Genomic DNA, 16,290 nt, shown 5'->3' with positions numbered 1-16,290 from the left:
GGGAATCCTCTGTTCTGACCTAGGTCCACAGGGTTGTAATATCAGGGACATGGTTCCTCTTAACTCCAAATCTCCTCCATTCAGATATGGGAAATTGGACAAAAACTTCCAGTCTAGTTGGTCTTGGTAATAGAACTTCCTTCATCTAGTCATGAGTGGCTTAGTGAGCAATTGCTCTGTCCCAAACATGCTAAACACAAAGCACAGGGAGTACAGCTATGCCCACCCCTGGACACAGGGATGGGCATAGCTGTACTCCCTGTGCTTTGTCCAAATTTTTACTTCCTGGAGGCTCTGTCTGTTTGGTAATTCTGTCTCTGAGATGGCTCTGAAGTTTATAGAAACAGCTTCTTCTTGGGGTTCACTGGGCACCATGTCAGCTTTTTTCCTGCAGGACCAGATTTTAGGAACAAATTTATAGGCTCCTACTCAACTGAAAACAGAAGAAAATTATTTCCCCCTTTTTCCTCATCTGTGCTTTTAACCATAAATCCCATCCATTTTCTCTCTGTGACAAATAAAGATCTGACAAAAGTACACAAGTCATTGTACTTGCACCATATCATTGGCATTGCCCCTGAATTTAAATCAATCTGACTGAGTTAAATTTAGATAAACTAACCTGCATCCATTTCAGGTGCACAGTTGGCCAAATGGTTACTAATAAATAAAATGTGTCACTGCATCACTGTCACATCAGCAGTGTCACTCCTTCCCTTATAGGACCTCCTACAGGTCTGTCCCTTGTACTCTGTGGTCAGTGCCAAACATACTCATGTTTCAGGGCTTCTGTGGACTTGTGTCTGTACTGGGAGTTCTGATACTAGGAGGGAAACACTGCCCAGAGTGTCTGTAGAACTGTTGTTAGGAGCAGGTAGAAACGGTGACAGATGACAAAGATGTTCAATGAGCATCACCTCTCGGAATGCATGTCAAGGTTTCTACAAACAACCTAGAGACAAATGTTCTCCATCTCCTCAGTGCTTGTGCTGGAAACCACAGAGAAGTCACATAAACAAGGAGCCAAGTGTCCATGGGGACCTGTTATTGCACTGAACTCCGCCCTGATCTAAGGGGAGTTTGTGCGGAGACACCGTTTGAGTTCTGATCCATGAGAGCTATGGATAGACTCACTCTGAGGTTCTGAGTCCAGCATAAAGTATGTCCTACTATGATGGGAGGAAACATAAGGGGAGGCCTGGCCTGGCTTTAATGCATAGACAGTGGTCAGTGTAGTGGGAATGCCACTTTCTGATGAGGTCTGGTCAACATATCACACAAGGATATGTCTGAGTCTGGACACCAGAGGGTGTTTGTGTCCCATTTATCAGGGCTCAGAGGTGATCAGATGTGGGACCTGCCACCTGGCCCTGAATGTGTCTGGGTTCCCAGCTGGAATATTCCCAGCCCTGGCCCCACACAGACCTTCCTCTGACCACACCCATGACATCTTCAGGCAGATGGACTTGACCCAGGACCAGTGAGGGTTCAGAGAGCTGGGAGTCTTATTTACATAAATGGTCCCACCCCCTCTCACAGGATGAAGAGGGAGAGAGAACTGAGGAGGCTCTGCTCAGCTGTGGGGCCACAGAAGGCAGGATCGGTGATGACCTCCACCATGGCCTGGTCCCCTCTCCTCCTCACACTCCTCATTCACTGCACAGGTGACTGGATGTGGGTATAGGGGAAGGGTCCCTAGGAGGACTTGTGAGGTACTTTTTCTCCTCTTGTCTGCAGACCACAACATCACCCTCTGTGTCTCTCCCCCTTGCAGGGTCCTGGTCCCAGTCTGTGCTGACTCAGCCACCCTCTGTGTCTGGGACCCTGGGCCAGAGGGTCACCATCTCCTGCACTGGAAGCAGCAACAATATTGGAGATTATGGTGTAACCTGGCAACAACAGCTCCCAGGAACAGCCCCCAGAACCATTATCTATGCTAATACCTATCGACCTTCAGGGGTTCCAGATAGATTCTCTGGCTCCAAATCTGGCAGCGATGCTACCCTGACCATCACTGGGCTCCAACCTGAGGATGAGGCCGAGTATTACTGTGCAACATGGGACAATAGTCTCAGAGCTCACACAGTGTCACAGTCCTGTGGGGAAGTGAGACAAAAACCTACTTACCTATTTGCAAAGTGAATGAGCACCCCAGAGGCTGCCTGATTAGTCTCTGCCTGTGATTCTCCTTATTCTTTCTTTGACACCCTGGCCCAGGTTGATCCTGGGGCACCCCCTGGGAATGGTGGCTGCGTTTCTCCTTTCTGCCCTCACAGTTGATCAGAGGAGCTCAATTTAGACAAAAGGCCTCAAAGGAAATAGAAAGTTTTTCCTTATGAGTTGGAACAATTTACTTCTAAGCTAGTGTACGTTCATTTATCATCTTCTGATTTTTCAGTAAATGAAATCCTTTCAGGTCATGAAGCCAGCATGGTCCCTCGGCACTGTTCCTGCTGTAGCTCTCTGTGCAGCTGGAATCATTATTGGTTTAGCTTTAACCAAATGACCAGTTCTGGTTAGTATTTGATGTTTGAATGGAATACATGAAAAATTTCAAACATAAAATTATAAAAGCCAAAGGGGGAAACACACATACACACTTTCTAAGGATAAGCCCTCATGTGAATGCTTATGGAAACTATTCATAATCTCACCTCAAGGCAGTCAAAAATCTGCACACTTATTTTCATACTAGCTTTTCACAAAATGACCAAGACTTGAGGTAACAAAGGTGTCCTTTAATATGATGGGGATATCAGTCAAAATGTAAAGGAAATGAGCTCTTGATTCTGAAAATATACATGAATTTTAAATGCCCATTTCTTAGGAAAGAAGAACCTCTAAAAGGCTGCATTATGTATAATTGTGGTTGTATCACATTTTGGATAAGGCAGGAATCCAGAGGCAGTAAAGAAGCCAGGGATTGATGGGAGGTGAGGATGGAGGAGGAGGGTGCATGTGTGAAGCAGCTACTGTATTTGTGGTGGTTTCACTCTTGTGCAGGGCACTGTGATGGTGGCCGCACTGTGTGACTGGGTTGTCACAGCCCAGTAAACTACAGCATAGCGAAAGCATCATAGTGCGTGCATGGAAACTCATTTAGGAGTCTGGGGTCCATGACAGAGGGCACAGTGCGACTTCATCCTGTCCTCTGCTCTACAAAGGTATGAACCTGCCTCACTGAAGAGGGAGGAAAGCAAGGTGTGGACCTGAGTGATTTGAAAGGTGTTTTATGAAAGGGGAAAAGAAACTGCACATGAGCCCCTTATTCCCATTGGCAGAGTTGTGTCCCATGGGGTGAGTAGTCAGTAATGTGATATTTCTGAGCTGTGCCTGGAATTGAACAAATAAGTCAATAATCACAAATGGTGGGAGCCAGTGTTCTCCCTTTCAGGAACAAAAGTTCATGCTTTGTGCAGGTTTCAACCTCTTCATAACCAGTGCTGTGGTTGGACTCACCCTTGTGGTCCTTATTATGACTGCAAGACACCCTTCTGCTATAACACAGAAAACTTTGAAAAATGAAGGTGTACTATTTACAAAACCTGGAAATTATACAACACAACTGGGGCCACAGAGGTCATGGGTAGACAAAGCAAACCTGTGCCCTTCCCACCAGGAGTGTGGACAGAGACTCAGGTGACAGAGGGATGACCTGGGGTGAGAGATAGAGATCAAGACACAGAGAGACAGAGAGAGACCAAACCTGTAGGGACCCACAGTGTAGTCCTTGGGTGAAAGTTCACTGATGCTTTTGTCTTTCTGCTCTCAGCCCTGGGGATAGTGTTGACACCCTGCGTCACTCTAATAATGGAGAAGCATGGAGCCATGGAGGCAGTTGAAGACAGTCCTCAGGGAGGAGATTTAGCAGGGGATTCTGAGTCAAGTGAGGCCATGAAACTGCAGCCCAAGGAAGGCTGAGTGTACCTGTCTTCTGTGGAGACTGTCAGGGGAACCACACATTGGAGGCAAGGGTAGGAAACTCTGCTCTGGGCTCCTGTTCCCTTATGTCCATCAGCGGGGACCATGGTCGAGGCAGCAGGGGCACTGTGATCCTGTCCCTGGGCCCATCATGTGATGGCAGCTGTGGAAACAGCTCCTTCCTGAGTCTGGGCCCAGGGCCATCTGCTTTCACTATAGGGCCCCTAGATATCATGTGGGTCCTCAGAGTCCTCTCCCCATGACAGACACTAAAAAGAAGAAGTAGGGGTGCAGACTAGTGACCAGAATTCAGTGCTCCTCCCACTGGGGACAGAAGGGGATGAGAGAGAGCCTGTAGCTCTGCCTCCCCATGACTGAAGTTCCTGCGGATGTGCAGGTGGGGTGAGAAGTTTGGGTTCTTCTTTGTTCCCATTTCTTCATGATGCCCACTGTCCCAGGCACTTCAGCCTGACCTTGGACATTCACACTCATGCTCCTAAATGAAGGTCTGCAAACATCACCACCAAACTCATCTTCATTGTCTTCAGCCCTCCCAGGAACATTTATGTGGGAAAGACAAAGCGGGGTTAGTCCTGTCTTATTCTTTCACCCAACTCACCACGTGGGAGCCTGAGCAGAAGGTAGGACATCTCTAACACACATGTTGCAAGAATGATGAAGGGATTAAATATGGGATCCAGCCTGGACTGAGAAACTCTGCTTCCAGAACTCCTGTCACCCACTCTGTATATGGAGACAGTGCCCGGGTTTCTGTCCCAGGCTCCTGCCCCTCCTACGTGCCCAAACCTGCCCCAGAGACTGGTCAGCCCAGTTAGACACTAGCATCAGGGGTGGACATTGCTTACTGACACTCAAGGTCATGGTCCACCATTCCCAAGCTTTAAATTTTGTGTTTCTGCTTGTTTTCCAGATCTTCAACTCTTTCATGAACCGACACACATCTTACTATCTAATTTTCTACTGCAGTAAACAGCAGCACCACCCAGTGGGTCAGTCAAAGCAGAAATCCCCAGTTCTCACTATACTCTTCCTCCTTCTCTCCCCCAGTTCCTTCTGCTCCACAATCCTGAACATGTTCTTTGAGCACAGCTTCCTTTATCCTTACCTCTTGTTTCCTGCATCAGTTATTCTTCCCAGACCACATAGGGTCTTCAGTCCTGCACTGTTGTGTCCATACTCCTATTCTGGGTTCACATTGTCACCAGATGAATTTCCTTCTATGAAATTGCCATTTCTTATCCCGACTTGATTATATTCATGGCCTGGTTTGAGTTTTCCTTCTATGACTCCATGTGCAGGACATGGTCACTCCTCTCTTGAGAAGAACTTGGAAGGTCCTTCCTTGGAGGAACTCTCTCAATGTCCCAGGAGGTGAGATAATTTCATGATTTTGTATGATTTCAGTTTTCTGGACATTCCCATTCTCCCAGGAGTGCTTATTTCTTGATGACTTACCCTCATATTGCAGACATTGAATTCATGTTCTTTCAATCAGACCCAAAATAGTGCTTCGCACAGTTGTTCGGGTCATTGCTGAAGGCTACAATGCAGCCCTGAGGAGTCAACCTCAGGACACTGAGGCTGCTGCAGCCAGGAATGCAACCAGCAGGAGGTATTGTGAATCTCCCTGGGCCCTGCAAGGGGGCCCTCCCAGCTGCAGGAGCCCCTGGCTTCAAGGCTGGGCAGAGACTAAGTTGTCTCCTGTGGTCGCTGATGAGACCCACCAGCCTGGTCCCTCAGGGCCTGGCAGAGGCTCCTGTGAACGATTCTGTGGGTGTCCCCACAGTTGCTCCCTCCATCCCCTCCTGGGTCCCACTCACAGCAGGCCCTTCCCTTAGACTTCTTGTCCTCAGGTCCTATCACTGCTACTGAATTACTAATCAAGTGGGGTCTGGGAGAGTCTGGAAGGGGATGCAAATTTGCGTAAAGAGCATTTTCATTTCCCTGGGAGCAGTTGGAAGGATAAGACAAGCCTGCAACAGGCCGGCTCCACTGTGGGTTCCAGGGGCTGTGTCACCACGTCCAGGACTCCTTTCCTCCTCTTGATCTCTCTCTGCTCAGGTAGGCACATCATCTGACTTCTCAGGGAGACTCCCAGATACTACTAATGCCTAAGAATCAGAAACTCCCAGCATAAATGTCCCATCACCAATGAGTGAATGCCTTTGCAGTCTATCTGTCCCAGCCTGTGCTGATCCAGCCACCCTCCTTCAGGGCATCTCTAGGAACAATAGTCAGACTCATCCGCACTCTGAACAGGGACATCAGTACGGCAGCTATATGATGTACTGATATCAGCAATAGCCAGGGAGCCCTCCCAGGTTTTTCCTGTACTAATACTCAGTCACAGACAAGAAGTGGGGACCTGGGCAGAGAGAGAATATCAAGACGAAGAGAGGAACCAACAAGGGGAAGACTAATTCTCCCCTCTCTCCCACTTGGAAGAGCCCTGAGCCTGCTCTGACAGGACTGGGAGCAATGACCTTTCCAAGTGTGTGTGACTCTCCTCCACTGTGAGCCTTTAACCCCATGGAGAAATTGGATGCTGGTCTCCCTCAGCCGCTGGGGAAGCCAAGTCATCTCCTCCTTCTTCCTGTGACTAGGACCATCACCAGCCCAGAGTGATGCAGGGATTAGACATGGAGGGATGGCAGAAGCATATTTACATGAACATATATTCCTAAGAATAAAAGAAAAGAATGACTGAAACTCAGTGTCCCCAGTTCCATAGTGGGCCTCAGGAGGCTGAGGTATTATGTTTCCTACATGGCTACATATTCCTTTGCAACATATAATCCACATGAGATCACTCTGTTACCCAAGTGCAGCTCACTGAAGAGTGCCTTTCCTCACTGCAGGTGGTGGTGTCACCTGAGTCCTACCTGATATAGGATTCCAGGAGAGTCACCTGCTCCCTCCTGGTGTCTGGAGCAACAGGAACATCCAACTTAGCACAATTATGATCCCTGCCCAGCTAACTAAATATCAGGGAGCACAATGGGGAACAAGGTTCTTCTAATGGGAGGACATGTTGTGGGGTATCTTGAGAGGAGTAAGGCGGTGGAACTCCCACAAAGTGGAAGACACAAGGTGGGTGACAGATGTCAATTTTCTCAACTCACAAGGGCATCTCTGAGTTGAAAATTTCCTGATCAGTGACTGGACCAATCTTCTCCTTTTCCTCGTCGTCGTCCTCCTCCTCCTCCTTCTTCTACTTCTTAAGATTTATTCTTATTATTATGGACATTGGGGAGGGTATGTGCTTTGGTGAGTGCTGTGAAGTGTGTAAACCTGGTGATTCACAGACTTGTACCCCTGGGGATAAAAATATATGTTTATAAAAAATAAAAAATTAAAAAAAAAAGATTTATTTTTATTTATTTATTTATTTATTTATTTATTTATTTAGAGAGAATGAAGGGAAGGGCAACCCTGAAGTCAGGGCCTAAGCCAAAATCACATGTCACACAGTTAACTGACTGAGATTCCCAGGTGTCCCAGTGACTAGATCAATTTTCTTGCTGGTTCTCTGTGCCTGTCCTGCTTCCTCATGCCCGAGCCATTCATTCCACCATACTCCACAGATTCCTCAGAAAACTGCTGTCTGGAGAAGCAGGGACGATATGCTGGGAACCTGCAATCAACTTAGGCAGAGGGAGTCCTTTCTCTATGCATTAGATGCTCCTCCCTCCTCCTATGTTTCCTTGTTTCAACTTCTTCCTGTGCCATGGCATCCCTACAACTCTGAATGCCAACCCCAAAGAGTAATTGAACCGTCCCTATCCCAACCTATTTCTCAGTGGATGGAGCAGGGGGGGTCCTACCTTCACTTGGAATTCCTTGAGGGACCTCTCTCCTCTTTTTCCAACATTTCGAGTCATAGCCTGGACCATGTTCCTCTCAATCCCTTCTGAGAATCTGTTACTTATTTCTGCTTCCACTTTCCCTTTCTCATACCTACCCTAGTCCATGACCAGAAGCTGATATGGGATACACATGTGGAATGGATATTTGGTCACAAACAACTACCCCATAGAGAGAAGATGCATCATGCCCTGGGGGCGGGGGCAATGTTCTGGTGAATATCCATGTGTCTTCCTGAGTGTCCTCATTAAGTTCCTTCCTCACATGGGGATCTCATAGGTGGGCTGGACACACAGATCTGGGGGAGAACTAATGGTTTTTGGCAATCTCATCACCTAAGGATTCACTCCAATGATCCCAATTACCCTCTAGCAAGCATCCCTGAACATCATGCACATGTCAGATCATATGAATATCTATTTTTATGTTGGTCAAATTATTGATACTATATGTGAAAATGATGCGATTGATAAATATCTGGCTCTCACTGAACAGGATAAATGCTCTATAATTTGTATAAATTAGAAAAAAAACTGAAAAACTCTCAGGTTTGGAGTATATGAATCAATGAAATAAAAGTATAATTATCTTTTTTTTCTTTTTACTTTTTCTTTTTTTTCTTTCATTTATTTATTTACAACATAACAGTATCATTATTTTTTCACCACACCCAGTGCTCCATGCAATCCGTGCCCTCTATAAAACCCACCACCTGGTACTCCGACCTCCCACCCCCCTGCCACTTCAAACCCCTCAGATTGTTTTTCAGAGTCCATAGTCTCTTGTGATTCACCTCCCCTTCCAATTTACCCCAACCCCTGTCTCTCTAACTCCCCATGTCCTCCATGCTGTTTGTTATGCTCCACAAATAAGTGAAACCATATGATAATTGACTCTCTCTGCTTTATTTCACTCAGCATCATCTCGTCCAGTCTCGTCCATGTTGCTACAAAAGTTGGGTATTCATCCTTTCTGATGGAGGCATAATACTCCATAGTGTATATGGACCACATCTTCCTTATCCATTCATCCGTTGAAGGGCATCGTGGTTCTTTCCACAGTTTGGTGACCGTGGACATTGCTGCGATAAACAATGGGGTACAGATGGCCCTTCTTTCACTACATCTGTATCTTTGGGGTAAATACCCAGGAGTGCAATGGCAGGGTCATAGGGAAGTTCTATTTTTAATTTCTTTTCTTTTTTCTCTGAGATAGGCTTATTTATTTATTTATTTTTTCAATTTATTAATTTCAGAAAAACAGTATTCATTATTTTTTCACCACACCCAGTGCTCCATGCAATCCGTGCCCTCTATAATACCCACCACCTGATACCCCAACCTCCCAGCCCCTGCCACTTCAAACCCCTCATATTGTTTTTCAGAGTCCATAGTCTCTTGTGATCCACCTGCCCTTCCAATTTACCCCAACTCCCTTCTCCTAACACCCCTTGTCCTCCATGATATTTGTTATGCTCCACAAATAAGTGAAACCATATGATAATTGACTCTCTCTGTTTGACTTATTTCACTCAGCATAATCTCTTCCAGTCCCGTCCATGTTGCTACAAAAGTTGGGTATTCATCTTTTCTGATGGAGGCATAATACTCCATAGTGTATATGGACCACATCTTCCTTATCCATTCATCCATTGAAGGGCATCTTGGTTCTTTCCATAGTTTGGTGACTGTAGCCATTGCTGCTATAAACATTGGGGTACAGATGGCTCTTCTTTTCACTACATCTGTATCCTTGGGGTAAATACCCAGGAGTGAAATTGCAGGGTCATAGGGAAGCTCTATTTTTAATTTCTTGATGAATCTCCACACTGTTTTCCAAAGAAGCGGCACCAACTTGCATTCCCACCAACAGTGGAAGAGGGTTCCCCTTTCTTCACGTCCTCTCCAACACATGTTGTTTCCTGTTTCGTTAATTTTGGCCATTCTAACTGGTGTAAGGTGATATCTCAATGTGGTTTTAATTTGAATCTCCCTGAGGGCTAATGATGATGAACATTTTTTTCATGTGTCTGATAGCCATTTGTATGTCTTCATTGGAGAAGTGTCTGTTCATATCTTCTGGCCATTTTTTGATATGTTTGCCTGTTTCGTGTGTGTTGGATTTGAGGAATTCATTATATATCCTGGATATCAACCTTTTGTCTGTACTGTCATTTGCAAATATCTTCTCCCATTCCGTAGGTTGCCTCTTTGTTTTCTAGACTGTTTGCTTTGCTGTGCAGAAGCTTTTGATTTTGATAAAGTCCCAAAAGTTTATTTTAGCTTTTGTTTCATTTGCCTTTGGAGACATAACTTGAAAGAAACTGCTGTGGCTGATATCGAAGAGATTACTGCCTATGTTCTCCTCTAGGATTCTGATGGATTCCTGTCTCACATTGAGGTCTTTTATCCATTTCGAGTTTATCTTTGTGTATGGTGTAAGAGAATGGTCTAGTTTCATTCTTCTACATATAGCTGTCCAGTTTTCCCAGCACCATTTATTGAAGAGACTGTCTTTTTTCCACTGTAATTTTTTCCATTTTTGTTGAAGATTATTTGCCCTTAGAGTTGAGGGTCCATATCTGGACTCTCTACTCTGTTCCACTGGTCTATGTGTCTGTTTTTATGCCAGTTCCATCCCATCTTGGTGATCACAGCTTTGTAGTAAAGCTTGAAATCAGGTAACGTGATGCCCCCAGTTTTATTTTTGTTTTTCAACATTTCCTTAGCGATTCCTGAACTTCATCAAATCTATCTACACCACACACAAAAATAGACTCAAAATGGATGAAGGACCTCAATGTACGAAAGGAATCCATCAAAATCCTTGAGGAGAACACGGGCAGCAACCTCTTCGACCTCTGCCGCAGCAACATCTTCCTAGGAACAACGCAAAAGGCAAGGGAAGCAAGGGAAAAAATGAACTACTGGGATTTCATCAAGATCAAAAGCTTTTGCACAGCAAAGGAAACAGTTAACAAAATCAAAAGACAACTGACAGAATGGGAGAAGATATTTGCAAACGACATATCAGATAAAGGACTAGTGTCCAGAATCTATAAAGAACTTAGCAAACTCAACACCCAAAGAACAAATAATCCAATCAAGAAATGGGCAGAAGACATGAACAGACATTTCTGCAAAGAAGACATCCAGATGGCGAACAGACACATGAAAAAGTGCTCCATATCACTCGGCATCAGGGAAATACAAATCAAAACCACAATGAGATATCACCTCACACCAGTCAGAATGGCTAAAATCAACAAGTCAGGAAATGACAGATGCTGGCGAGGATGCGGAGAAAGGGGAACCCTCCTACACTGTTGGTGGGAATGCAAGCTGGTGCAGCCACTCTGGAAAACAGCATGGAGGTTCCTCAAAATGTTGAAAATAGAACTGCCCTATGACCCAGCAATTGCACTATTGGGTATTTACCCTAAAGATACAAATGTAGTGATCCAAAGGGACACATGCACCCGAATGTTTATAGCAGCAATGTCCACAATAGCCAAACTATGGAAAGAACCTAGATGTCCATCAACAGATGAATGGATCAAGAAGATGTGGTATATATACACAATGGAGTACTATGCAGCCATCAAAAGAAATGAAATCTTGCCATTTGCAACAACATGGATGGAACTAGAGCGTATCATGCTTAGCGAAATAAGTCAAGCAGAGAAAGACAACTATCATATGATCTCCCTGATATGAGGAAGTGGTGATGCAACATGGAGACTTAAGTGGGTAGAAGAAGAATAAATGAAACAAGATGGGATTGGGAGGGAGACAAACCATAAGTGACTCTTAATCTCACAAAACAAACTGAGGGTTGCCGGGGGGAGGGGGTTTGGGAGAAGGGGGTGGGATTATGGACATTGGGGAGGGTATGTGATTTAGTGAGTGCTGTGAAGTGTGTAAACCTGGTGATTCACAGACCTGTACCCCTGGGGATAAAAATATATGTTTATAAAAAATAAAAAATTAAAAAAAAAATCTATCTATGAATGACCCACAGCAAATATCATCCTCAATGGGAAAAAGCTTGTGTCCTTCCCATTGAGCTCAAGAACACGACAAGGAAGCCCACTCTCACCACTCTTGTTCAACATAGTATTAGAAGTCCTAGCAACAGCAATCAGACAACAAAGTGAAATAAAAGGTATCCAGATTGGTAATGAAGAAGTCAAACTCTCTCTCTTTGCTGATGACATGATTCTTTATATGGAAAACCGAAAAGACTCCACCCCCAAACTTCTAGAACTCATACAGCAATTCAGCAACGTGGCAGGATACAAAGTCAATGTACAGAAATCAGTGGCTTTCTTATACACTAACAATGAAAATACAGAAAGGGAAATTAGAGAATCGATTCCATTTTCTATAGCACCAAGAACATTAAGATACCTGGGAATAAACCTAACCAATGAGGTAAAGGATCTGTACTTGAGGAACTACAGAACACTCATGAAAGAAATTGAAGAAAACACAAAAAGATGGAAAACCATTCCATGCTCTTGGATCTGAAGAATAAACATTTTTAAAATGTGTATACTGCCTAGAGCAATCTATACTTTTAATGCTATTCTGATCAAAATTCCACCGGTATTATTCAAAGATCTGGAGCAAATAATCCCAAAATTTGTATGGAATCAGAAGAGACCCTGAATCGCTAAGGGAATGTTGAAAAATATAATTATCTTTGAATAATTTATACTAAACATTGCTTATGCTTTTAACTGCACAGTCCCAATGTAAATATATTGTTGAATTAGTGGGGTGGAATGCCTTTTCCCCCTCTATCTTCACGTAATCCAATAGTCCAAGGTGGGTGTCAAAGCTTGAGAGGTTATCTTTGGATGTCACTGAACCTCTCAAAAAAAGAGTAGTCTGGGCCCATGGAGAAGTTAGTTGGAGATGATGGAGGCTGGAGTAGGGAGTGGGGAGTTGGTCAACCAGCAGAGAGGGCCTGGGTGTGGGGAGGTTGGTGTCCTCTCCCAGGGACCACCCCCTGAGGAAACAGAGAGATGGAAGCAGAGCTGTCTTCTCTGTCCTGACAAAATCACTGGTTTAGAAGCACAGAGTGGACTCCTTCCTGAGCCTCCTGATTACTTCTTTACCTGTACCAGTCAGAAAATGGTGCTTCCAAATATGTTTAACAAATAACTACAAAAGTTCTAGAACATATTAGTGAGTTATTTCTCAAACTAAAAATTAAAAAAATAAACTTTATGCATTTTTTATTTATCCATAAGTATTGTAGGCAGAGCAGGTTCAATTTAGTTCTTACGCTCATCCTATTTTCAGAGTCTGTTTCAGAGTCTGTTTTCAGAGTGTTTCAGAGATCACTCATTTCATCCACATGTATTCAGAGCTTCCTCCCTCTTCCTTCATTACATGTTCCTACTCTTCCAAAAGAGGGAACATGTTCTGTTATCACCCGTAAGTTGTGTCTATCTAGCATCAACTACAGAAGTCCATGTAGTAAATTCCCTACAACAACCAGGTGATTTTCTTTACATCAACAGTGAAGAAGCCCACAAGGACATTAAACAACAACATCATCATCATCAACAACAACAACAACACAACAATCAATTCTATTTAAGGTAACATCAAAAAGAATAGAACTTTTAGGAGTCAACTTAACCAAGTAGGCAAAAGCCTGTAAGTTGAAAAGTGCAAAGGATTGCCGAAAATACTAAGATTTAATTAAGTGAGAGGAGCCCACATCCATCAGTTGGACGACTTAATATTGTGAACGTATAACCAACACCACCCAAATCCATCTCCACATTCAGTTATGTCCTCCCATGAGCTTGTTGCCCCCAGTTTAATCCCACAATGTCTGCTGCTCACCCCCTGCTTGTTGGAGGGTTTTGAATAAATGTCTGTTCTTTGGACTCAGGTTTAGACACTCAATTCCCATGAGTTCCATATTAGTCCATGAGGGTTTTCAGTGTAGGAGAGATAGAAGAACCCCTCAACTGAAGAGGGCTCCCTTTACAGTAATGTTCTGTGTATACCAATCTTCATACTAATTAAAATTATAAAGTTGATTTAAAGAGTATTAAATATATAAGAGAGTCAAATATGAAAGCATCTTTCAGGCTAAATTTCAAGGAAACTTTGAGCCCAGAAAAGTCAGCAAAGGAAAGTGACTACTTTCCTGGCACCATTCTGTACTCATGGCAGAGACTGGCATCATAAGTCCTTGTAGTCCTTGCAGGCTCAGGGGACCTCACAGGAGAATCTAAACCCTCAACAATAGCAACGACTGCCAAACTGGATGACAAGTCCATGTAGAATTACTACAAGATGTGAACCACCTTGGTACTTTGAGAAGGTTAAGCCTTTTATTTGGTTCAAGATGACAGTAGACTGATTATGACCCAAGCTCCTGGAAGAGGTAAAACCCAATGTCAGATAATCCTGAAATATCTGCTAAAATAAAGTGTGCAACACACCATGTATTTAGCCATCCGGAGATTGTTAGTGACCTGGAAAAAAACTGTCAGCTCAAACACCACAGATGGCACCTCTTCATTCTACTGCACTGGGCAGTGGCATCATTCTACATTCAATTACAAAAGTCTGGACATCTTTCCAAGAGCACTGGGAGGTGTCAGAGGCCCTGGAGAGCTTGGTGTCTCAGCCCAACAGGTGCTGCTATGGGACTGCACTGGTGTGGACAGGCTTCTGGTCCAAGGTAACTAGGGCAATACTCTAATAATTCTTGCACACTTGGTAGGCAGTGTCTTCACTGATGTGTGACTGCAGCATCTGTGTCCCCGCATCTGCATGGGGGCTCATTTCTGACTCACTCCCTCCTTCCTGCCTCATTCTCTACCCCAAGGCATCCTTGCCCAGGCTGGTGCTCAGACTGAGACAGAAAGGCCCACACCTGGAGAAGTTGCATCATGAAAATAATTCACCTTCCATGCTACCTGGGTCTAGAACAAGGCATCCATGGGCAGGAGAGGGAGGGTGCCAACAGTGTGGCCTTAGCCAGAAAAACTCTGGGGCTTCTCTGTACTGCCATGTTTCTTCTATCACCTCCTCCCTCATAGACAAGGAGTCCCATTTAGGCCTGAGGAGAAAAATAACCTGGGTTGAGGGAGGCATTTGCCCTACTTTGCTCCCAAACAAAGGCCCATTCTGTCTGTCACCTTACAGCCTCCAGTTTTCCTTCCAGGGCCCTGTCAGACTGTTCTATCCAGGGCACTTGGTCCTGTTTAGGGGGGAAGGAAGTTTTGTATATATGTCATATTTATTATAAATTATAAGTAAATATTACATATTATAAAATTGTATATATTATGTAAACATATAGACATATATTAAATGTGTATGATATATTGAATGGATATGAATATCATTATATATATTCTGATAAATATATATAATATAGATATCATATCTAATGTAAAATACTGTAGATTATATATAAACATTTTATCATATGTATGTTACAAGTTGCATGGTGCATATACATATGTATTATCGTTTTACATTTAAGTACTATAAGTTATATATAGAGGGAGGGAGAAGAAAGTGATGTTAATGCGTGTGGGAATTAATGTCAATTTGTTCCATCCTGAGTTAAATCTGGATACAGTCAGGTGTGTACACACAAAGGGCTCTGTATTTGCAGCAAATAAGGACATCACAGGGAATAATTGCACAAACTTGTCTCTGAGAACAGGAGAGAGTCAGTTCTTCTTCTTCTTCCTTTTTTTTTTTTCTAATTGTAGAAACTATTTTATTTTTTATTAATTTCTTTTCAGTGTAACAGAATTAATTGTTTATGCATCACACAAAGGGCTCCATGCCATACATGTCCTCCATAATACCCACCACCTGGCTCCCCCATCCTCCCAAACCCCACCCCTTCAAAACCCTCAGATTGTTTTTCAGAGTCCATAGTCTCTCATGGTTCATCTCCCCTTCCAATTTCCCCCAACTCCCTTCTCCTCTCCATCTCCCTATGTTCTCCTTGTTATTTGTTATGCTCCACGAATAAATGAAACCATATGATACTTGACTCTCTCTGTTTGACTTAATTGACTCAGCATAATTTCTTACAGCTCCATACATGTTGATACAAAAGTTTCATATTCATCCTTTCTGAGAGAGGCATAATACTCCATAGTGTATATGGACCACATTTTCCTTATCCATTCATCCGTTGAAGGGCATCTTGGTTCTTTCCACAGTTTGGCGACCATGGCCATTGCTGCTATAAACATTGGGGTACACATGGCCCTTCTTTTCACTACATCTGTATCTTTGGGGTAAATACCCAGTAGTGCAATTGCAGGATCATAGGGAAGCTCTATTTTTAACTTCTTAAGGAATGTCAACACTGTTCTCCAAAGTGGCTACACCAACTTGCATTCCTACCAATAGTGTAGGAGAGTTCCCCTTTCTCCACATCCTTTCCAACACATGCTGTTTCCTGTTTAGCTAATGTTGGCCATTC

General features: G+C 43.8%; 1 gene segment (V, D, J or C); it reads left to right on the top strand.

Annotated features, from left to right (window-relative positions):
* The first annotated feature begins 1,535 nt into the window (after positions 1–1,535).
* On the top strand, positions 1,536–3,921 carry LOC131810987 (probable non-functional immunoglobulin lambda variable 1-50). The segment is given in 3 exon segments: positions 1,536–1,664; positions 1,775–2,098; positions 3,773–3,921. Coding segments are annotated over 3 exon segments (597 nt in total).
* The last annotated feature ends 12,369 nt before the right edge of the window (positions 3,922–16,290 follow it).

Source organism: Mustela lutreola, chromosome 11 (genome assembly GCF_030435805.1).
Source record: "Mustela lutreola isolate mMusLut2 chromosome 11, mMusLut2.pri, whole genome shotgun sequence".
Taxonomy (NCBI): Eukaryota; Metazoa; Chordata; class Mammalia; order Carnivora; family Mustelidae; genus Mustela; species Mustela lutreola.
Note: the sequence above shows the minus strand (reverse complement) of the source record. Positions and strands in the feature narration are given on the sequence as shown.